At 52.2% G+C, this 24728-nt stretch overlaps 1 protein-coding gene across 1 annotated transcript in view; it reads left to right on the top strand.

The window, feature by feature from the left end:
* Positions 1 to 229: 229 nt before the first annotated feature.
* The window catches only part of CDH22 (cadherin 22), a 68199-nt gene continuing 43700 nt past the window's right edge, over positions 230 to 24728 (top strand). Inside the window, exons 1-3 of the mRNA XM_004430546.3 lie at positions 230 to 475; positions 9527 to 9821; positions 22662 to 22781. Coding sequence (XP_004430603.2) covers positions 230 to 475; positions 9527 to 9821; positions 22662 to 22781 — 661 coding nt within the window. The remainder of the gene's footprint in view (positions 476 to 9526; positions 9822 to 22661; positions 22782 to 24728) is intronic.

Raw genomic sequence — 24728 nt, forward strand, 5'->3', positions numbered from 1 at the left:
GCGTCCATGCCCCGGGAGCGGCCGCGCCCCCTCCCCTCCGGCCGCGCGCCCCCTCGGCTGGGCGGCGCGCAGGGCCTCGGGCCTGTCCGGGTGCCCCGTCGGGGGCGGCGCCCCGGCGGCCGCGCGGAGGCCACCATGTGACGCGGCGCCGCTGCATCGTGCCACCGAGCGGCGCCGCCCTGGTGCCTCCCGTCCATGCTCCTGGGCCCCGGCCCCGCGCAGGCCAAGCATGAGGCCGCGGCCCGACGGCCGGGGGCTCCGGGCGGGAGCCGCGCTGTCGCCCGCGTTGCTGCTGCTGCTGCTGCTGCCGCCGCCGCCGCCGCTGCTGGGACGCCTGTGGGCGGCGGGCACCCCCGCGCCGTCGGGGGCTCGGCAGGACGCGCCCGGCGCGGGCCGCGTGAAGCGCGGCTGGGTGTGGAACCAGTTCTTCGTGGTGGAGGAGTACACGGGCACCGAGCCCCTGTACGTGGGCAAGGTAAAGTGGGACCCCCACCCGCTGTCCCGCCCCCCGGAGACACCCACTGGTAGATGCAAGGGACCCCAGTTCCCCCGCCGCCCTCAATCCCAGCCCCTGGTGCCCCCACCCAGCGGCCCCTGGCCAGGGGCAGACAGCAGGATCCTGCCCTCCGCTCCCCTACGCCACCCCCACGCCCTTCTCTAAACCAACCGCTTCTGCATCTGAGAGCAGACAGTGCTAACAGGTAAACCCAGTCCATCTGGTAGCTAGATGGATCTAGAGTGTAGAAACAAGTTTGCACATCTGATCGTGTCACACACATACTCTCCCCATTCTGCTTAAAATTCTTCAATATCTTCCCTTGCACTTGGGGTCAAACCCAAATTCCATCCCATTGCCCACTAAGATCTGACTCCTCCGGCCTCATCTCCTGCCATACTCTCTCTGAGTTTCTGCCCCGCTGCCCTTCTTCAGATGTCCTGTTAGTCTCTCCAATGCCCCACGCTCTCCTGCCGCGGCCCCTTTGCCTGGGTTGTTTCCTCCTCCTGAACTGCTCCGTCCTTGTACTCACACTCAGGTCTCCGCTCAAACGCCACTTCCTCAGAGAAGCCAGCCCTGACCACGCCCGGCTAGGACAGATCCCCCCATAGGTGCCTATCCCCCTCTCATGTGCCCTCCGGGTCCCAGTATCTTCCTTTCATAACACTTAATTATGCATGTGTTTGTTTGATTACGCAGTTAATGTATGTCTTTCCTAGTAGATGGTGTTTGTTTTGCTCCCCATTAAATCCCCGGTGCCTAGCACAGACGTTGCTCACAAACTGCTTGTTATGTGAATGAATGAATGAATGAAAGTTTCTTAAATTCTGAGTAAAGGCTGGTTAATGTGGCTCTAGGAGTACAAGGAGCCGAGAAGGAACTTTTCTTCATCCATTCAATCCCTGAGCCCCTCATGGGTGTGATGCTGGAGAGGCAGAGGCAAGTAAGACCCAGCCTCTGCCATGTGGGGGCTCCCCAGAGTGGCAGAGACACCCTGGTGCATAAAGCGCTTCAGAGGTCAGCACCTGGCACTGCGTAGGCATTCAATAAGTGGTATCTGTTGGCTGGCTTCATGGAGAACACACCTGAGCTGGGCTTTGATGTACAAATAGGAGTTCACCAGGCTGAAGGGAAAGAGGGCATAGCCTGTGCAAAGATTTGGAGGCCTGAAGGAGCCTGGCTTACTCAGAGACTTGTCAGCAGTTGAGGTGTTGAGGTGGAGGGTGCTTGTAGGGCATGACAAGCAGGGCGGAGCCCAGGGACAGTCCTCTGGCTTCTGCTAAGGCCGGGCAGCTTTCCAGGCAGTTTTGGTCAGCGGAGATGGTGGGAGACCGACTCTGGAGTTTCCTGTATGCCTAAATGAGTCTGAGAATCGGGAAGCTGAGCAAGTGGCTCAGCTTGGAGGCCCAGGGATCAGGACCCTCGACAAGGAGGGAAGGAAAGTGTTGATATAAACCTTTGGGTTTTCCTTGCGGAAAACCCAGATTTTCTCTGGTCCAGACACAGTCATCCCTGGTCCTTGGCTACTTTCCCTCCATACACGTGTCTGAAGTTGATCCCCACAATTGAGCAAAGGATTTAACAGATAGAGCTCAGAGAGGTTCATGTTCTTGCTCAAGGTCACCCAGCAAACTAGTGGCAGAGCCTAGAACTCCTGACTCCCAGCCAGGGCTCTGAGATGGTGGGGCTGGTGGAACGGGGTGAGGGGATGGGGATGGAGGATCCAGTGCCGACAAGGCAATAGCTAATGGCGAGGTGGCTAGGAATGCAGGCTTTGAAGCCAGACACGGGTGAGTTTGAGGCCTCGTTCTGCCAACCCATTAACCAAATTACCTTAAACAAGTTATTGCACCTCTCTGGACCTCAGTCTCTTCATCTGTAAAAGTGGGGCTAAGAGAGTCCACTTTCTAGGGTTGCTGAAAGGGTTAAAGAAAAAAACTGAGCACATAAAGTGTTCAGCCTGCAGCCTGGTTGTTTGTTTATTGTTTTCTCATTATTCCCATATAAAGCACGTAACCCTTAAACTGCAAGGTAAAAATCATTGTTCCCTTTTCAGGCAAGGAAACTGAGGTTCAGAGAGGGCAGAGTCATAGAGTGGGCTTGTGGCTGGCCAGGATTTGAACCTATGTGTGTTGGAGGCCAGTCCCAGCCTGATTCTCCAAACCTCTCTGAGACCTCCAGGCCAGGGAGAAGGACGTTGGTCCAGGAAAAGCCCAGAGAGATGGGGAAGGACTCTGACACATCTGCCTAAATGTCAGCTGTGGTGGTCCCAGGCACCGCGGCCCTGTGGTCTGCCCAGCAGTTGGGGCTCTGAGAAGGCCTCCCCAGCCACCCACTTCCTGAGAAGATGGGAGAAACCAGCCGCTGGCTCACCACTCTCATCTGCATCCACTTAGCCATTGTCATTTCAACAGCACGAGCCAAACCCCACCCCCTCTCCTTGAACCACAGTCTGTCGGCAGTGGGAGGGCCCCAGGAAGTCTCTTTATTATAAGATGGGGAAAACAAGGCCAGAGGCAGAGAACATCGTGCCAAGGCCACACAGCAAAACCGTGACAGTAGCAACCCAAGAGACCAGATCTCCTGAGGCCCGCTGTAGGCCCAGTGCAATTGAACTGTCCTGTATGAAGCATTGCGCCAAGCATTGTGCCCGGCCTGGGGGTCTTTCTTCTCACAGCAGCCTCTCACTACATCCCCACTGCTGTCATGACTATCTTATCCTCCCTCTCCATCATCTTCCCCCAGAGCCCCTCCTCTCTTACTCTCAAGGCCACTTCTAGCAAAGCACTGCATGAGGGAGGAAAGAGAAATTTCCATCATTTTGTAAACATTTGCCCAAAGCACACTGTCTTATGAAAGGTGGTATAGTGTGTGTTTCAGGGGCCCAACAGGAGACAGGCTGCCAGGGTTCGAATCCAGCTCTGCTGCTCCTTATCTCTCTGACCTGGAACATGTTATTTAACTTCTCTGTGCCTCAGTTTCCTTTTCTGTTGAGTGAGGCTATTACTGGCACCTCCTCGAAGGGTTGTGGTGAGGATTCGGTGGGTTAGTGCATGTCAAGAACCTAGAAGAGCATCTGGCTCCCGGATGTGCTTGGTAAGTATTAGTTTTTATTATTATAGGTCTCGCCTGGTAGTTCCACCGCCTTGAGCGTACCATCTACACGGACGCTGTGAACCCCTGCCCCAAATCCTTACAGCTTTCTTCGCCACATGATGTCCCAGTTTCTCACCACAAAGTGGGGGGAGATGGTCGCTAGCCCACCCCTCCCTCCAGGAATAGGAGCTTGGGCTTTTAAAATCCACCTGTCCCCTTTCTAGCAGAGTCCCACGTTTGTACAAGTGGTTGTGTGTGCACACGCATGCGTGCGTACTCACACACACACACTCAGACCACGCTCTCTCCCTCTTCAGGGAGAAAGGACTTCTCCACGTTTTCAGTTAATTCACTGCTTCCCGGTCCCCCGCCCCAGGGAGCCACTCGGAGCATCCGTCCTTGTCGAATTCCAAAGGTAGCTTAGCAACAGCACCATCCGCGGGAGTGAACCCCGGGCGCCCAACGGTAACCTGTTTTACAACTGCCTCCTCCATCACTCACCGCCAGGTTCCTGTCGGCACCCGGCACCCGCAGGAACCGCCCGGCCCGTGGTTGTCGCCAAGGCCCCACACCCACAGCTCCCTCACTGTCCTGCCCCCTCCATAGCCCCGGCCCACCTCTTCCCCTCACCTTCTCACAACGCCCACCCTCAGAGCAACCTCCCAGCATTTCCATACAATCTGGGTATTTTGACTAATCCTTTTTCCGGACTGTAATTTCCCCCGAGTCTTCTGTCAGCTGGATATGGATTTTGTAGGATTTTTAATTTTTTTAACAAAAGATAGAATTATGGGGTCAGCACTTATGACCAGCTCCTGTGGGCGGTGAGATCTATTTTAGATATACGGCAGGATTAAAGTGGGGAGGAGAGCAGATTTAATTAAGTTGCTAATATTTAAAGAAAATTGATGAACTCCGGTTTACGAGTAGCGCAGGCGTGAACGGACCCTTTATTCTGGGGGAGCCTCTTTATTTGATTTGCTTTCCGTTTAAATCCAGGACGCGTTTTATTTGCGTAGCCGCACTGTCCGTTTAATTGTCTTTAATAAGGAAAACGTACCTCTGCACGCATTTAATTTTGATTTAATTAGGAAGAAGTAATTAATGGCCTCGTAAATCCCATTTTTCAGCCCCCCGGGATGAGAAGCCATCACTCTTATGTTTCTCACGTTGTTTATGATCCAGGGCTGGGGTGTGGGGAGGGGGAATCTCCTCCCGGGCCGTCCACACTTGATGCGATGGAAAGAACCCAAGATGAGGAGTCAGAGAGGCCTCAGGGCTGCTGCTTATTAGTTGTGTGACTTTAGGTAGGATATGGGCCCTCTCTGAGCCTCAGTTTGCCAATCTGTACAACGGGGGAGAGAATAATCTCTGATTCTCAGGATCATTATGAGATATCCATGAGGGTCTAGAAGTATGCCCAGGGCCTCTCCTCCCTAGTCTAGCTCACGTGTACCTGAGATTTAACAGAGTGACTGGATCCTCCAGAAATTCCAGAAGACACTTGGGGAATTCCAATGACAGTTGTGTATTTCATTATTCATTTATTCAGTATATTTGGTGCTGTGCCCTGTGCAGGGTGCTGGGGAGATGGAAACGAAGCCACATGCTTGACCCTCAAGGAGCTCAAAACCTCACACTGTCACATGTACACGCGCGCACACACACACACACACGCACACACACACACTCGACTCTCTCCCACCCCCCGTGTATTTTCTCTGCGCACATTGTCAGAGCACCTAGTGTGTGCAAGGCATGGGGAGTTCATACAGAGATGAATCAAAATTAGTCCACTCCCCTGAGGCCCATGACAGCTGGAGGGACAGATGTGCAACACTGCAGTGTCACGGAGTGTGGAGCAGAGGGGAGTGTGCATGGGGCAGGGGTGCAGAGCAGGATGGGGGCTCTTCAACCAAATGGGAGGGCATCTGAGAGAGCTGCCTGAAGGAAGAAACAAGCTGAGTGTAAAAGACGAGAAGGGATTGGATCATGGCCCCTGGATCTCCAGTGAGCCAGGATTCGAGCCTGTGGTTCTTGTGTTAGGAGATGGGGGGATGCACCAGCTGGCCCTCAATCCCCCCCAAGACCAGGGCGGGAAAAGGAGAGGGAGGTAATCTGCACTGAAGACCTACTATGTGCCAGGAGCAGCCACATATTATCTTATGACTTCAGAACTGTGGGTAGTAATACCAGTCCAATTTACAGATGAGAAAACTAAGGCTCATAGAAGGGCAGCCTCTTGCCCAGGGCTGTGCAACAGGTCAATGACAGAGCTGAAGCTGGTGCCTGGCTGTTCCTGAATCTGTCATCTCTCCTGATTTGTGATTTGAAGTCTTTTTCTGAATGATGGAATAGAGGCTCAGATTGAGGAGGCCACCAATGACTGTGACCTGTAAGTACAGGGCAGAAGACTGGTGTCCAGGCCTCCCCCACAGTTGGGCAGCCCAGTGACTGCCCTGCAGCCCACTGCCTCCTCCTTTCTCCCTCTTCCTTAGCCAGAAACATTGTAAGTGGACTAACCAGATTCCAGAGGCTGCAGAGGGACCAACCTGTACATTGGAGTCAAGCAGACCTGGGCCCATCTCAGTCTCTTCACCTGGAAAGTGGGGATACATTTACATATGCCACAAAGTTAAATTAGATTTCTGCAGAGGCCTACAACGCATGTCTGACACATAGTAGGCACTCAGTAAAGGAGAGCACCATCCTCCAGCCCCCACTCATGGTGAGGGTCTTGAGAAACATCTTCCTGAGGTAGAGCCACAGACACCCCCTCTCCACTCCGGAGCCAGGACCCAGGCAGACAAGGCAGACAGACCAAATCCCAAGCTCTGAGCTCTCAGCTCCTGCCCAGGCCAAGCAGCCTTGTCTGACTCTGCAGTCCCCAGAGAGTAGCCACTGGGCCCCAGCGTGAGCTCTGTGTCCTTCACTGAAGAACATCGATGACATCAGCACTGGGTTCCACTCCCTCCTACGCACTCCTCACTCATAAGTGGTCCCTGTCCGGGGTCTCAGTTAAACTGTCGAGGGCTGCAGGGACAGGATGGAGACCCAGGAGACAGAAAGGGAAGGAAACAACCATTTACGGAGTGCTTAGGTCATTACAAACATGCTCTCATTTAATCCTCACCGCACCTGTGCCAGGTAGGGCTTAAGCTGATTTCGCAGGTGGAAAAACAGACTCCGAGAGGTAAAATTAACAAGCCGGTGGTCACAGCATTAGTGATGAGTGGTGGGATCAGGAGCTTGGCTTCCCGCACTTAGCTGTGTGACAAAGCGAATGATTTGCCCTCTCTGTGCCTCAATTTTCTTATCTGAGAAATAGGAAGAATAATAATGTTTCATATGGCAGTGATAAAACAATAAGATGATAGCTGTTAAGCATCCCCCAAATGGTATCTGTTCTGCCATGCTGCTCAGAAATGTTTGCTGATTAAATAAGCAGACAACAGGTCTGACTGGGAAGTGGGTGGAGGCTCCCTAAAAGGGAACGTATCCACCCTCTCCTGTCCCCATCTCCCCTGGGCCAAGGTGGAGGAAAAGCACAAAGAGCAAACAGGAGAGACAGGACTCCTCATCCCCAGCACTGCCAATGATTCAGGGCCGACGTCCTGAGATAATTTTATTGGGGGCATTAAACTGAGTTATGAGGTTTTTACAATCCAGCCACTTATGAGAAATCTATTAACAGTAACTGGACAGGAAGAAGGCTTCTCTGTGGAGCCCAGGACGGGCATTAATTGGGGCAATCTATAACAGGACGGGGACCCAGAAAGGTTCCACCAGCCGCTTCCATTTACTCCCCGCAATTTCTGCTGAGAATCAGCAGACTCGCCAAAAAGAGAGAGATGCCCATTAATCGGCTAATGAAATATGAAAATGTTTATGGGCCATTCAATCTTCCAAATGGCACTTCTATAATCCACCTTTCAGACACAAAGTTCCACCAGCAGAATTTATACCCGGGCTCCTCCCGCGTGGCTGGGGGTGGGCTTTCGTCCCACTTCGTGATGACTTCATTGGCACCTGTTATCCTGCTGAGTGAGCTGGGGGATGCAGCTTCCTGGCCTGAAAGAGGCCTTCGGGATTTTCTCATTCACACCCCATCTCTGCAGAAGCTTAGGGAGAAGCAGAGACCCTCCCGAGGTCACCCGCTTCATCGGATGCATTTTCCTCTGCTCAGTGCTGCCTCTGAGACTCGGGCATTGAAAGATAAGGACTTGGGTGTTTCTGTTTGGGAGAACAGTCTTCTCGCTGGTTCCTTGCCCGGAGATCTCAGTGCAGTGAAAACAGCCTGGGATGGATCTGAAGCCTAACAGTGCCTGGATTAAATCCCAGTTATATATAGCTAACATTTAGTAATAATAGAATAATAACGAAAGTACCATTTATTGGACACTTATCATGTCTCAGGCAGGCTGATTTTCAGCTAATACATACTGGTGTAGTTGTACCGGTTGTTAAAACAGTGGAAAAGATCTCTAGCTGCGGTAATAGTCCCTCTCCTCTCCTCTCCTCGACTCCCTCAGCCCCTCGGGCCTCTCCCTGATCCAGCAACCTAAGGGTCCCTGCCTAGCCCAGCAGGGGCCCTGCTGCAGTACCGTCCATGGGCAGTACCCCTGCCATGCTGGCTGCTAAATGTTGTAAGTGTCACATGGTGCCAGGCAGGTGCTGAGGGCCTTATGTGGCCCTTCAGCTCAGCCTCCCAACACCTCTAGGATCCACGTGTTACAGAGGAGGTGACTGAGGCCCGGAGAGGTCCAGTGGCTTGTGCAAGGACGCGCAGGAAGAAGATACTGCAGCTACGGCCAGGCTGTGCTGCCTCTTCCTCCCCATGAGCTCCTCCCTCCTCCCTGGAGGCTTGAGGATGGAGTGAGAAGGCCCAGGCTGTGGACCAGGCCAGTTCCTCCAGGGGTCTGACCTTGAGCAAATCATCCCACTTCTCTAATCCTCAGTAGGAAAATGAAAAAAAAATCTGCAAAATGAGGATAGCAAAACCTACTCTAGTAGACTTTTTTTAAGAGCCCTGAACTAAATGTGTAAATTGCTTAGCACGTTGCCAGGCGCGGAGTAGGTGCTCCTGCAGTCTGCATTCCCTTCCTCCTCTCTCCCTTCACTCCCCGTCCCCGCCATGTGCCAAGCTCTGAGGCTGGCTCTGCAGATGCTGAGATGAGTAAAATACCAGCCCCTGGGGGCTCAGAGCCTAGGGAGCCTGGACCTATAACTCAGAATGAGGTCATGGACAGCAGTTTGGAAGCCTGTTAGAAATGCAAACTCTGAGAACCCCACCCCAGACCTACTGAGTCAGAATCTGCATTTTAACAAGATCCTCAGGTGATTTGCATGCACATTGAGGTTTGGGAAGCGCTGGGTACAGCAGTCCTCCAAGCTGAACATGATAATCATGGCTTAATGTATGGCAGAGATCTTGGAGGGGAATGGGGGGGGGCGGGTTGTGTCCAGAAAAGCTTTCGGGAAGAGGTGGCATTTGAACTGACTGAGCCTTGTGGGATGAGTAGACTTTCAGTTGGCAGAGAAATAGGGCAGGGTGCTCGAAGCAGGCGCAGGGAGGTGTGGAGGTGGCTTTGGGCATCTTTGTAAAGACAGTGGGGAGCCGTGGAACAGTTGCAAGCAGGGGAGGCTGTGTTCAGATCTGCCTCTGAGCTGATAGCTCTGGCTGTAGCAGGGAAGGCAGGTGACAGGGGCAGGGCTGGAGCAGGGAGGGCCGTGGAGGGCTGGTGAAACACTCCAGGCCAGACAGTGAGGCCTGGGACTAGGGTGAGCATGGCTTCCTGGGCTGCAGTGTCTTCACTGAAGGATAGGTATGTCGAAGGAGAGATGTGCTTAGGAACAGGCCCCCAGTCGGACTCGAGGGGGAGGCCGAGAGGAGTTCTACCCAACCTCCCCCGTGCCTTCCTCCTGCCTCCCCAGATCCACTCGGACTCAGACGAGGGTGACGGGGCCATCAAGTACACCATCTCAGGCGAGGGCGCTGGGACCATCTTCCTGATTGACGAGCTGACGGGCGACATCCACGCCATGGAGCGCCTGGACCGCGAGCAGAAAACCTTCTACACGCTGCGGGCACAGGCTCGGGACCGCGCCACCAACCGCCTGCTGGAACCCGAGTCAGAATTCATCATCAAGGTGCAGGACATCAACGACAGCGAGCCTCGCTTCCTCCACGGCCCCTACATTGGCAGCGTGGCCGAGCTCTCACCCACAGGTGGGCTGCGGGGGGTGAGCCGGGGTTGGGGGGGAGCTGCCCAGTTCTGAGTGGGAGCCTGCTGTGGGGAGTGGCTGATGCTCTGGGGAGGGGCCGGAGAGACAGGAACTGTCGCAGGCATAGTCCTGAACACAGTGGGAGCCGCACACCTGGACAAAGGCACACGCGTGACCTCAGGCACATACATGGACACAGTCCCCACGTGGGCATGGCCTACATGTGGACACAGCGACACACTTGGACGTGGCCATACACCCACACGCAGTCACACACACAGGCCCAGCCCCCCTTACAAGCTCAGCTGTCCACCTGTACGCAGGCCCACTCAGGCCTGGCTCCATGCACAGGCGACATCGGGACAGTCACACACACAGACACAGCACAGCCCTTGGCTACAAACCCCACACAGGCGCAGACACAACTGACCACGGGCACACCTACAACCAGAAATAACCAGAGTGAGACGCAGCTGAAACAAGGCCCAACCACACAACCAGACACAGCCTCACAGCTGACAGCCACATACAACCCGACCCAGGAAACAGCCCCTCACACAGGTGGAGCTCAGGGGCAGACACAGCCACCTGCATAGACGCAGGCAGAAGCCACAACCAGACGTTACCATCCTGGAGCAGGGCTCCCCCCAAGTGTAGCCACAGCCAGGCCTGGACACAGCCAGACGCAACAACATCCAGACCATCATTCCCCACCCACAGGAAGCCTGGCATACCAAGACCCGGCCCCCTGGGGTCACAGGTTCACAGAGATGGCTGAGCCCCCAGACAGAGATTCAGCTGCACGTACCGGGCGTGGCTGCAAACACCCAGAGGCACTGGGCACACACAGTTGTACACGTAGAAAAGGGAACACACACACCGAAACACCCCTCTGCTAGAAGACCTCAGACCTCCCGTATTCAGAAACTCACATTTGCACAGCAGCGGGACACTGAAGCTCAAGATTGGATGGATCTTCCCTCTCCTACTGTGGGGCCCACAGACTGTTGTCTGACCATCAAGGCCCCACTCAGCCTGGGGCTCCTGGTAGAAGCTGGAGTCGTGGGGTGAGGGGCATAGCCAGTAGCTGCCATCTCCTTCCACCGTGTTAGCCTAGGTCACCTGCAAGCCAGGCTGGACAGGGAGCAGTGGCCCCAGGTCCTAGACACCACGTTCCATTGCTGACGCTCTGTGGCCAAGGCCTCGGCGCTGCCTCTCTGTGGGCCTTCCAGCACTCAGCTGCGTGTCAGAAGCCAGGGGTATTTAGGTTCTTGGCAGAGGGCGCAGTCAGCCCAGCTTCCCCAGATTGGGCTAAATCGGGCAGATTGGTGGGCAATGAGCAGGCAGCCAGTAACGGAAGAGGAGGAAGTGGACCAGAGAAAAGAGTGGGTACAAAGGGATGGTGGGAAACAGGGAACAGTGAGGGTGTGAATATGGGTTTGAGCTGATGTAGACACACACACACACGCGTCCACATGTATGCCTGGTGGGCATATGCATTCACACACGCGTGTGCACATGCATGGCCAGCTGAACAGCACTTAAGGCCTGTGCATGCACGTGACATGCAATGTGTCTATTTGCATAGTCTAACAACTACGTATGAGGACCTACCATGTTCTAGGCAGTGGGGACACAGCAGGGAAAAGGCACACAAGCCTCCTTGCTCTCATGGAGGGCATGTCCGGCTGAGGAAGACAGGCAGGAAGCAAGTAAATGAACAGATCATTGGTCTGGGAAGGCTTCTTTGAGGAGGTAACATTAAAGCAGAGACCCGAAGGGCATGGGCCCTGGGGGAAGAGCATTCCAGGCAGAGGGAACAGTATGTGCAAAGGCCCTGAGGATAAGTGGAGAGGCGAGCAGACTGTGCAGCCATGTAGACCATAGTCAGGGCTTTGCCTTTTATGCTGAGCAAGGTGGGAAGTCAGTGAAGGGGCTTGTTCAGAAGAGTGACATGATCTGACTTAGTTTTAACAGGATCAGTTGGCTGTTCTGTGAAGATTAGATGCGGGGGAGGGGCAAGGGCAGAAGCAGATTGTCCATTGAGGGCGATGTTGCAATTACTAGGCAGGAAATGACGGTGGCTTGGAACGAGGTGGTACCAGCAAGGGTATTGAAAAGAGGTCGACTTTTAGATCTATTTTGAAAGTAGAGCTGAAAGCATTTGCTAATGGTTTGGATGAGGGGTGTGAGAGAAAGAAAATTCAAGGATGACTACCAAGATTTTGACCTGGGCAATTAAATAAATGGAATTTCCATTGACTGAGATGGGAGAAGTAGTGGGAGGAGCAGATTTGGGGGATGGAGGGAAATCAGGTGTTTGGTTTCAGACGTGCTAAGTTGGAAGTACTTATTAGAAAGCCAAGTGGAGACCTTGAAAAAAGTAGTTCAATATACAGGTTCAATGGAAAGGTCTGGGCTGGAGAGATAAATTTGGAAGTTGTCAGTGGCAAAGACCCATGGATTCTAAGAGCTCGGCAAATACTTAGAAATCAATTTTGCAAGTGGGGAAACTGAGGCTCAGAGGAGCAGTGATGTGCCCACGGTCACACAGCAAGTCAGAGGGAGCTCAAGCTCCTGACTTCCCAGGTTCAGCAGCCCCCACTCTGGGACTCAAACTCTGGCCTAAGAAGACATGGCCCTGTGTCTCTTCACCCAAAACGGGCCTGCATGTTTCCACATGGAAAAGACCAGAAAGGTGGCAAGAGATGAGGCTGGAGGAAGAAGCAGGAGTCATATCCGAAGGACGTAGCCTGGGAAAGGCTTAAGTGAGGAAGTGACATGGGCAGACTTGCATTTTAGAAAGCTCCCTCTGCTGCAGTGTGGAGGATGGAGATGGGGCAGGGGGCTCCCGAGGGAGGTTCAGCCCCATATCCACCAGGTGGCTCGTCCATCTCTGCTTCACTCTCACTTCAACTCCGAGAGGTGGCAGGACTGCTGGTAGCATCCCCATTGAACAGATGGGAACACCGAGGCTCAGAGAGGGATGTACCCACAATTACATAGCAAGTCAGTGACCAGCAAGTCTCTGGGATTGGCTCCCAGACTGGTGGAGTGGCAAGGGTCCTTGTGTCACACACAGGGGAATTGAGACCAAGAGGAGGGCAAGACTCGTTCAAGGTCACCCAGAGAGTCGGAGGCAGAGCTGGCCCCCAGCTGCATGGGTATCCGCCTAAGGAGCCCCAGCCTCACCTCCCTCTCCCAGCCCGGATGCTGACATTCCACTCAGGAAAAGGTCAGGCAGGGAGACTCAACGTGTACAAGCTGGGGACCCCAGGAGGGGGAGGGAGAAAGCAGAAATCAAATTAGTTTACTTCATCTGAGCAACTTTTTGAAGGGGAAGCAAATCCGACACCCGGGTGCTTGCGGGGACTCCGGGCGGCTTTGAAAAATCAGTCACAATTACTGAGCCTCCTGATCTGGGCTGAGGGGGCGGGGCCGACACGCGGCAGCAGGGTCTGGGAGGCTGCGGAGATCTGAGGGAGCGGGGACGCAGCTTGGGACATGAAAGGCAGCAGCGTTCGCAAATTAAACCACTCACAGCTTAAAAGCGAAGGGAAGTGTGCCGGGGGGCCTCCAATGAGCCACACTCTTGAGGAGGGGCGCGCCAGCCACGCTGAGCCTAATGGAGCGGAGCAGGTCCTGCAGCTGACAGTCAGGAGGCCTGGCTCCCGCGACCTTGGGCGAGTCCCTTCCCCTCTCTGGGCCCCAAGTTCCCTTCTGAGCATTGAGAGGGTTCATTCAGGCCCCAATATTTGAGTTACCTACTCTGTGCCAGACACTGTTCCAGGCACTGGAGTGCTTAGGAAGGCTGCGTATAGAGCAGGGAGAGAGACAGGAAAGCAAGAAACAAGCCAATGTACTATATGCCCTGTGGTGTAAGTGCTGTGAAGAATAAGGGAGCTGGGAGTTATATTGGAGGAGTGCTATTTTAGATAGAGGGATCAAGGAAGGCCTCTCTTTTTATAAGAGGCCATTTGAACAAAGATCTGGAGGAACCAAGGGAGTGAACCAAGAAGCTATGCGAAACAATGCTTTTCTTATTTTCTTGTGCATCCACATTACCTGGAGGGCTTGTTGAAACACAGATTACTGCCCCTCCCCTCAGGGTTTCTGATTCAGCAGGTCTGGGCTATTAGAAATGCTTGTGTTTTTAACAAATTCCAAGGTGATGCTGATGCTGCTGGTTCAGGAACCACACTTGGAGAACCACTAAGCTGGAGGAAGAATGTTCCAGGCAGAGGGAACAGCAGGTGCAAAAGTCCTGAGGCATAGTGTGTTTGTCGTGTTTGATCAGTAGCAAGGAAGTCGGTGTGGGTGAAGAGAGGAGTAAGTGAGGGGGAGAGTGTGCAAGGAGGTCACAAGAGGTACCAGAAGCCAGATCACATGGGACTTTGTAGCTGTTGAAAGGTTTTCAATTGTACTCTGAGTGAGATACGGAGGAGAAGACTGACATCACCCAACTTATATTTTTAAAGGATGACTTGTTGGCCACCATGTTGAAAATAGACTGTAGGAGGCAAGATTGGAAGTAGACAGATCAGTGAGGAGGCAACTGAATCGTGCAGGCAAGAGGTGACGGCAACTTGGACCAGTGTAGGTGGTGAGAAGATATGGGATTCTGGATGTACATTGAAGGTACAGCCAACAGGGTTTACGAGGGATTGGATTGGATGTGAGCGAGACAAGACAAGGATGATGCTGAAGATTTTGGCCTGAGCAATGGGATGGATGGGGCTGCTATTGCTGAGATGGAAAATGCTCCAGGAAGAGCAAGTTTGCAGCACAAAATTAAGAATTCATTCTTGGACGTATTAAGATTGAAATGTCTACTAGAAAGCCAAATGGAATTGTCAAGGGGACAGTTGGATCTCTGAGGCTGGAGGTCAGGAGGGAGATCAGGACCAGAGATACAACTTTGGAAGTCGTCGGCAGAGAGGAGGAACTTAAAGCTTGAGGCTGGATGAAATCAACAAGAGAGTGAGTTTTGATAGAAAAGGATTGTACTAGATAATCTCTTGATGTTGGCGAGGGCCAGACCTCTTCCCTGGGGTGTCACAACCGGACCAGTGGACAAGAGGATTTCACATGGCTCCCAAGCCCAGTTCAACTCCACTTACTTATACATGCCAACTATGTATAAGACAATATACTTGGCGTTGTTGAGGATACAGAAGTGAGAAGTTCAATCCAGCACACATCTATTAGCTACTGCTTTATTCTGAGCACTGCAGGGGATGTAAAGATAAGTAACTGAATTAAATCCACAAATGTTTATTAGCACCCATTATATACAAGGCCTCCAGTGTACTTGGCTCTGTAGGGGTTGCAAAGATGAGTCACCCAACTTAGCAAACATTTATTTGCACCTACTTTATATATATAGCCCCAAGGGAATATAAAAATAAGCAGTTGCTTTCAATTCAATAAGCACATATTAGTGCCTACCATATACATGGCACTTTGCTAGGGATGTGGAGATGCCGAGATGAGCAAGACACTACCCCTGACCTCAAAGTGGTGGCAGATCGGTTTCATCTCTGGTGCCAACTCTGGTCAATTGGTAGTGATTATAGGGCTGTGTTGAGAAGGAGTCTGAGGTCTCCTTCAGGCTCAGCAGAAAAGAATACCACAATTGATTAGTGATGTCTGCTGCGAGCAAAGGAAGGAGAATGTGGTGGCTCATACGCCATAGGATGGGCATTGCTGGGCCGTAGGATTGGGGGGCAACAGACTGTGATGGGCAGGGACCCTGCCACAGCCGCTTTCCCATGTATTCCAATTCCTCTGTGAGCAGCATCTTTAATAGATGGAGAAAGACTGTTTTGTAGTACAGTCGGCACTTCTTAAGACATTCACTAAATAATAGCTATCAGCCAACACTGCTTTCACAGACCTATTTCCCTTTATTCTCACGATCCTGGGGAATAAGCAGGGCAGGTATTACTGTCCTCATTTTACCAATGAGGAAATAAAGACAGAGAGAAATAAAGTAACTTTCCTGAGGTTCCAGAGTAAGAGCTGGAGCCAGAACCAGACCCAGAACCTGGAACCAGAACCCAAGCTACTTGCCTCGGCATGCATGGGAAACCGTTACAACCGTTTCTTTAGCGTGCACAGGACTTTACAGCTTGCAGAGCACTTTCACATCGCTAATCTCATTTCCTCCTCCCAGGAACTCTCTTGGGTTAAGTGTTGACACCCCCATTTTACAGCTGAGGAAACTGAGGCTCAAGAGGGGAAGGGATATAGAATTGGGAGAGCACATGGTCTGATTGCTAAATCCACTGCTTAGGGGATGGTGGCAGAGAGGACAGGAGGAAGGCAGGAGGCAGGGTGTTCCCCAAGGGTCTCATTTGGGGAGGGCAGCGGCAGGCTGGGAGCCTCCGACTGTCCCGTCTGCAGCTGAAGAGAGTGTGGCTCAGCAGCCCTCAGGCCCAAGCCAGGAATCAATCGCTGGCCTCTGCAGAGACAACTTCTAAAGATGTTTTTAATTAAAGTCCAGGAAGATCTATATGTGCAATATCTCCTTGCCTAGCAACGGCACTGGCTCTCACCGCCCAGGATCAGGGAGAACGGGACAGGAGGTTTCTGGTGAGGAGAGGTAGCAGAGAGGATTAGTCAGCCCCATGGCCCAGATAATCTGGACAAGGAAGAGTGTATCCATGTCTGTCTTTGTCTTTTCCATCAACAAATCACTCAACAAACATGAGCACCCTCTTTATGTCAGGCCCTGTGACAGTGGGTACAAAAGTGACAAAGCCACCATCCTGCCCTCGAGGGTCTAGCACTTAGTGAGTGCTCTGTAGATGCTGGGTGACTGAATGAAACTGATAAGCAAAAAATGTTTGCTTTCTGCAACTGACAGAGGAATGCTATTGCCGGCACTTAGAATGATGCTGTCCCAAACAAACAAGGTGACCAGACTACATAACAGAAGGTGTCTTTTAAACGTGAAGAGGACAGAAGGGTGTTTGGGTCTCAGTTTGGGGTGTTAGGAGAGTCCTCTCTCTCAGGGGGACAGTTTAGATCCCACATACACAGTCAAGGGTTGTCTGCATGGGTGAGTCCATGGCTGGGATCCATAAGGAGAGAAAGAGTGAGGGGAGGGTATTCCAGTTCCCGGGAGACTCTGGAGAGGTGTGTTTGTGACATAGGAGGGCTCTGATCCCATCAGGCCGAAATCGCCTTTCTTCTCCTTGTGCCCCCTCCCGGTCTCTCCCGCTCTCCTCTTGCTTCCTATGTATCTCTGTCTGTCTTTGTTTCTATAGAACCCTACTTTCTGACTTTATCTCTGTATTTCTCCCTCCTTCTGTCACACTGTCTCTGTCCCACTTTCTCTCTGTCTTTATGTATCTCTGACTCTCTGACCCTCATCTCTCTGTCTCTGTCCTAATTTCTCCCTGTGTGTCTAGGTATCTCTGTCTATCTCTCTGAATCTCTGTCCCTCTGTCACTTGTCTCTCTGTCTCTGACACACTTTCTTGCCCCATCTCTCTGCCACCTTCTCTGTCACTTGTAGCTGGGCCTGCCTCCTCCCTCTCTAAGCTGCGACCCCTCCCTCCCATGCAGCCACTTTCCTTCATCTCCAGTGCATCATTCGTCTACATTAGGCTGCCCTGGCTGGGCGGCCGAAGCGGGGTTGAGGCTAGCCCAGCAAGCCGGCATTATAAGTGATGATCAAAGAGAGAGTTGGGAGGAGGCAGTGAGGGGCTTGTTTCCTGTGTAATCTGAGTGTTCCCAGGGACTCGACAAGTGGTTTTTAATTTTTAATAGAAAGCATTCTGTGCAGTTCCAGCAGCAGCAGGGGGTGAGACTCATTTTTTATAAATGTTTGAGAAGCTAAATGTGAGCCAAGGGTTTCCCCAGGCCCAGCGGGGCAGCAAAGGGAGGTAGGGAAGAGGCAGGATGATAATAATTACGAACATCTTCATAATAATGACACTTGGTCACCTCGGTTGAGGAGTCTGTTCTTTTCCAAAGTGCTTCATCTTTTTCGTCTCATTAAGGGGTCCCCTTCACCCAGTGAGGCAGGAAGGATAAAGCGTTGTCTCCATTTTACAGAAGAAGAACTGAGGCCCCATCAGGTCAGATAGTTTTCCCACAGCTACACAGACAGCTGAGAGCAGGGCTGGAATGAAAATTTATGTCTTCAATCCCTCAGCTTTACTCCATGCAGGACCCCCTGCTCCCTGAGCCAGCTGGGGCTCCTCCTGGAAGTTCTAGAGTCCAAGTTTCGGCCTCAATTGGACCTCACAAGATAGGAAAGCATTCTGGCCTGGGAGCCAGGACTTGGGTTCCAATTCTGGCTCCATGACGAACCATGTCAAAACCACCCAGGTAAACCAGAGATGAGGGGTGAGCAAGCCTCTTCCAGCCCGATTCTGGTACCCAAGGGTCTCCTACTCAGGGCCAAGGACACAGCCCCAGAGATCTTCTGACCATACAGAGAGAAGAGAAAGGAATAATCTCCAACTGAGTGCCCACTAAAATCCATCATCTCTAATCCCCATAGCATCTCTGAGAGGCATAGTGAGCCCCTCTAAATTACAGATGAGGAAACAGGGGAAGACTTCACCAAGGGCACAGGGTGAGGAAGTGATGGGATTTGAACCCAGGGCTCTCTGATGCCAAAGCCCCCCATCCCCCACCCCACCCGGCCCACCAGTTTCCATGGAGTTGAGATGGGCATCTCCTCTCAGGAATGTTCAACTTCTCATGCTGATTTTGTGTGGGAGGAACACTGCTGACTTGGTGGCATGCATCATCCTTGCTGCTTCCTTCTGAGCGTTGGTCTCAATACAGGCACAGTGAGTCCAGGAGGGTGATATGCTGGCTACACAGACCTGGGTTTGAATCTTTCCCTACCATTTACTAATGATGTAACCTCGGAAAAGTCATTGAGTCTCTCTGTGACTCAGTTTCTTCATCAGTTCAATCAGGAGTTGGGTCGAGGGCATCAGTTCTTAGCCTGGGACGCACTTTAGAATCAATCTGGGAGCTTTTAAAAATGCCTTTGCCTGTGCTTCACCCCAAAAGAGTCCTATTGAATTGGTCTGGGATGTGGTTCCACATCGGTTTTATTTTAAAGCTCCTAAGAGATTCTAATGTGCAGCCAGGCTGAGAACCACTGGTTTCTGTGCTCTCCAAGGACCAGCCTTCCATATCTAACATTCCACATGGAGCCCTGGGCTCTGATCCTGTTTACCCAAGGATCAGTTGGGCAGCCCTCCCTATGCCAGCCTGGATTGAGGCCCTTAACATAGCAGAAGAGCTGGCCGGCAGCACCACAGACAGTGAACAGCTCATCCCAGCCAATCCCGGCCCGGCTTCTGGAGGTCTCAGTTTGAACCAGCTGTTGGGGAGGGAGAATCCTGAACGCAACTCCTTGCCACTCCCCTCCTCTACCCTCCCTCTCTTTTCTCTGACTCTTCCCTCTCTTACTTGACTGTCTACCTCTACTCCTATGGACCCTCCTCCAGGATACATGTGGGTTTTGACATCAGATCGACCCGGGTTTGAATCCTGCCTCCCCTGTTTCCTTGAGAGGTGAAGCTGGGCGGGAACTGTCCTCGGTGCTGAACATGGAAATCTATTTGTGTTCTCACAACAATCCTGAGAGTTTGGTAGTCCTGTTACCCCCATTTCACAAATGAGGAAATTGAGCTACAAAGGGGCTCATCACTTAACTTCATTCAGCCTCTATTTCCTCATCCATAAAGTGGCAATCTTAATAGAGCTACCTTCAAGGCTTTATTGTGTAAATTCCACGAGATAATGTACATTAAGGGCTTACCACATTATCCAGCACAAAGTAGTTATTCAATAAACGTAATCTATCATTATCATTGAATAATGATATATAATAATAGATTTTATTATTATTCATTAGTAATTCACAGTTTCACTCTTCACTGTGCATAGCGGTTTCCTGTATCTGTAAGATGGGAATGATACAGGATTCTACTGGAGTCAGCTTGTATCAGTTCACAAGAGCCAAATATTGATTTTCAGGAGTTTCTTGAACCACTTTATATCACATTGGTAGCTTGAAATTGGCCATGGTGAGAGTATTTACACCGTGGAAATCAGAAAACACTACAAAGCAGGACATTGCTCCCTGCTCCTCCACTCCCTGGAGCCAATGGTTAAACATTTACCAGCCTGCCACTGCATCTACATCATACAGTTGGCATGAGGACTGAAGGAGAGAATGGACCTGGTGGTGCTTTGTAAACTACAAACTGCTGAACCCAGGGGGATGACCTGAGGTGGTCCCACAGCAGCCACAAGCCTGGAACTCTTTTGTCTGCCAATTCTGGGCAGCTGCTGACTTGTGAAGGAGGTGGGAGGGGCTGTGGGGCCTGGGGAGCCACTGGTGAATCACTGACCCTTCACCATTCCCACGTGTCGGCATTAACTGTAATGGCTGCAATAAAGAATCCCGGATTGGGGAAATGATTCCATCATCCCCACGGGAGTCCCTGGGATGCAGCCAGAGAGGGAGAGAGCTCAGCCATGTCCCTGGGGAGTCACTCAGCCCGGCATTGTGCCTTGCCCAGAGGGTGGAGGGAACATGCAGAGGGGAGTGACAGGAAGACCCTCTCTCATAACAGTTACAACAGCCACTGTTTATTGAGCACTCACCATGAGCCTGATGCTTTATGTATCCTCTCCCATTTCAGTATGTCTGGGAGGGAGGCAGGATTGTGCCATTGTATGCTGGCATGCATTGCCTCCTGAGACGACAACACAACAACCTGCATTTATCGAGTTCTTAGCATGGGCCAGACACTGTCCTTGGTGCTGAACATGAAAATCTATTTGAATTCTCAGAACAATCCCAGGAGTTTGATAGTACTGTCACCTTCGTTTCACAAATGAGAAAATTGAGGGACAAAGGGATTCATGACATGCCCAAGGTCAGACTGCTAATAAGTGACAGGGCTGTCACTGACTGTGACTGAGTATACTGGGCCATCCTCCCCAGTCGCTGTGCCTAAGCTGACTCTGGCACCCGGAAGGACTTTGGCATCAGAGAGCCCCGGGTTCAAATCCTACCACTTACTCACTCTGTGCTCTCAGTCATTTCCCCTATCTGTAATTTAGGGGGCCCACTCTGTCTCTCAGAGATGCTATGAGGATTAGAGATGATGGATTTAAGTGGCTGGTGAAGCCAGTCATGTAGCGGACGCTCAATAGATTATTCCTTTCTCTTCTCTCTGTGTAATAGGAGGCACCTGGGATCATGCCCTGGGCCCTGAGTAGGAGGCCCCTGGGCACCAAGCACCGAGAGGGAGGGGGCTTGCCCAACGTCTTCCCCAGCTTCTCCGGGCAACTCTGACATGGTGGACATGGAGCTGGAGACGCCAAAGAGAGAGACGCATTGCAGGGCCAGTTTCGGAGGCTCAGGCTGGGAGGGGGGACCTGGAGAGGAAAATGAGAAATGCAAAAGAGTGAAAAATAAATACATGTGTCTGTCTGGAATGATGGAGGGCCCCAGGCTGGAGGCGGGAGAGGCGGGTGGTGGGCTGGGCTTAGCAGAATTGCTGCAGTAGCACTTCCAGAGCCTCACTCATTAGCCTGGCAGTGACCTGGCCTCACCTCCCAAAATGCCACCCTGCTGGCCCGGAGAGCCCAACCCAGCCCCAGGAGGGCCCCACCCAGAACCTCAGGAGGCCTGGGCCCCATCCCCTTACCAGCAGGGCACCCAGAAGAGGGCGTCTCCCTGAACTGAGGTCTGAGACTCATTCCCTTTGGGTCATATCCTGAGCCCCCAAGACTCCCTCTTGGGTTTCCACCCCCCTCCTGTCTGGAAAGGTTCGGATGGACCAGACGGCTTTGCCTGCCCATCCATCCGACCCCTCCCCCACTCCCACCCTGTCTAGCCTCATGTCCCAAGCCCTGCTTTCGTCAAATTGAACATGATGTCAAATTAGAGCCATCTCTGGGACAGGCCGAGAGAAGCTCCCAGTTTAATGAGGCAGCGTCGAAAATCAATAACTTAATTGCCGCTGTTTGATGGACTTTTATCCAATTTATACTCTCCCCAGCAGCCTACGTGCAGAGCATGAGGAGAAGTATGTGTGTGTCTGGGGGCGGGGACTGTCTGGATACCCGAGGGGGAAGGGCGTGGAGAGCACCAGGGCCCACAGCCAGCTACTTCCCAAAGGGAAAACTGGGTGCTGCTATTCTCCTGCTCGAGACCAAGAGACACTGGCCTCTGAGCCCCAGTGAACTGAGTTGTCCTTCTGGGCTGCCCACTCCCCCGGGATGGGGATGGTGTGGTGAGGGGGACCTGGAGGAAGGAGGCAGAATTCCCTTGAGAAATCAGGAGGGGCTAGGATGGGTAGAAAGACCTCTGCTTTGGGAGTCAGGTGCCAAGTTTCCACTCCTGACTCTAACTCCAACGGTGATGACCTTAACTGGTGAAAATGATAACTGCCAACACCCATTGAGAGGCTGCTCTGAGCCTGTTCTGCAGAGAGTTTAAAATGCATTCCCTCAACTTCATGAACCAAGAACTAGGATTGTCCCCATTTTGCTCAAGAGGAAACATTCAGAGAGGCTGCCTTCCCTCGCCAGAGTCCTACAACTGGGAACCACTGAAGGGAGATTTGAGTCCAGATCTGACTCCATGGTCATGCTTGAGCCACTAGGAAGGCTCCAGAACATTCTGGAAGTGGGTTGGGAGTCTGTGTGGGGATGTGCACTGTGAGGGGACTGGCTTCAATGACCTCCAGCCTGAGTCTCCCCTCCCAGCTTCCCTGGGGGTGGGGAGAGGTGGGGAGGACGAGGGCAGCAGCCCCAGGTGACCCCTGTCTCGCTTGGTCCCCCGGGCCCAGGCACATCGGTGATGCAAGTGATGGCCTCGGATGCGGATGACCCCACGTACGGCAGTAGCGCTCGGCTGGTGTACAGCGTGCTGGACGGAGAGCACCACTTCACTGTGGACCCCAAGACCGGTGAGGGGCGGCCTCCGGCCAAAGGGCGGAGAGGCGGGGCCGGGAGCCGGGCCTGGGAGTGGGGCGCAGCGGCGGGGCCGGACGGGGCGGGCCGAGGACGGCAGCCGGATGTCTGCTGTCGTTCTTCTAACCAAACTGCGCTGAGGGCACAACAGAGGATGCGGAGGCATCTTGCCCGCCCCAGGGGACCCCAGGGTCGCGGGGAGGGAGAGGCAGCCAGGCACGAAGAGAGAAGCCCTGAGAAACAGAAAAAGAATGGGGTGGGGGGCGCCTGCAAGACTGGTAGAAAAGCAAAAAGGCAAGAGACAGCCACTATGGGCGCCCTGAAAGGACTTCTGAGGTCTGAGCTACGCTCCCTTGTCCTTGGAACTAAACTGAGGCAGGTGTGTCCACAGCTCTTACCAGGTCGGTCATAAGTGGAGTCTGGGGGGTCAGCTGGTCAAGGGGACCTTTTCAGCAGTTGTGAAAACTCTGTTCAAATGGCAGTTGTTAAAGATCTGATGGAAAAACAGACACCGTTACGTCGTCTTTGCTTATTTGCCCTCCCGCCTCGCCCCCACCCCCCAAACAATGGTGCAGCACCTCTGTTCACCCACTCTGCTGTTAGATCCTGATTACGGCTCTCAGAGGCCTTTCGAGTGGCAGGGAGGACGGAAGGAGGAGACTGAGGCTCAGAGAAGTGAAGAGGCTCACTGAGGTCGCACAGCTGGGAGTGGCTGCCAGTCCCAGGGGCAGTGCTCTCACTGTCTCTGGGATAGGAGGGGCAGGGCCGGAGTGAAGTCTGGAGATGAGACATCAGGCACCACAGAACATTTATCAGATGCCAACATGGGGCTCACAGTCCGGTGGGGGCAGGGAGACAGGCATATGCATGAGGAATTAGGATGCAAGGTTCTTGGAGGCGGTAGCAGGGGATCTCCAAAGGATGAGAAGGTGTTGGCCAGACCAAGATTCAGAGAAGGGCATTCCAGGCAGAGGGCATGGTGCAGGCAAAACTGGGAGGAAGAGAACAGCCTGAGGCATGAGGGGAATTGTAAGCAACCCAGGATTGAGGAAGCGGCCGTGTTGAGAAGTGATGTGGAGAGGCTGGCAGGAGCCTGACTGTGCCCAGCGTAAGCCAGGCTGAAGAGCTTGGATTTTATTCTAAAGGCAATGGGGCGGGGTGGATGCAGGGGGTGCTTGATGGATTTGGGTGTTGAGTTTTTGTTTGTGTGTTTGTTTTGTTTTGTTTGGAGGGAGAGGTTGAGTATAGCAGTCTATGAGCACAGTTATAATTGTATTCTCTTATACATAATATCTACATGATTTTTGTCTCCTTGCAAAAGGATACATTTTAGAAAACATTCAAACATAAAGAAATGTTACAAAAAAAAAAGAAAAAAAGTGCTTCCCACCCGCATTCCCAGTAACTGCAGCCCCAAAGGTAGCCACTTGGTGTATGTATCTTATGAGATCTTGGACTTGAAAAATATTGGGGTTTTTTTAAATAGATAATACATTGCAAGGTTCAAAATTCAAAAAGTCCAAACAGGTATTTAGTGGAAATTCTTCACCCCATCCAGTCCCTCAGCCACACAGTCAGTGTCCCCAAGGCAACCAATGTCATTTTCTTGTATATCTTTCCAGAGCTCTTCTATGCATGTACAAGAAAATAGGTACATATATTTGTTTCATTATTTTTTACACAGATGGTAGCTATAAACACACTGTATACACACTCCTTGCCTTTTTCTCTTAACAGTACGTCTTGAAGATTATTCCATATCAGTACATAAAGAGCTTCCTCATTCTTTTATTTAACAGCTGTTGTGGATACACTAAAATTTATTTCACCAGTCCCCTCTTGATGGACACTTATGCTGTTTCCAATCTTGTGTTACAACGAACAATGCTACAGTGAATAACCTCATACATATATCATTTTGTGCTGTGTGAGTATATCTGCAG

This window comes from Ceratotherium simum, chromosome 21 (assembly GCF_057802395.1).
Source record: "Ceratotherium simum simum isolate JZ-2026a chromosome 21, ASM5780239v1, whole genome shotgun sequence".
In the NCBI taxonomy this organism is placed as follows: domain Eukaryota; kingdom Metazoa; phylum Chordata; class Mammalia; order Perissodactyla; family Rhinocerotidae; genus Ceratotherium; species Ceratotherium simum.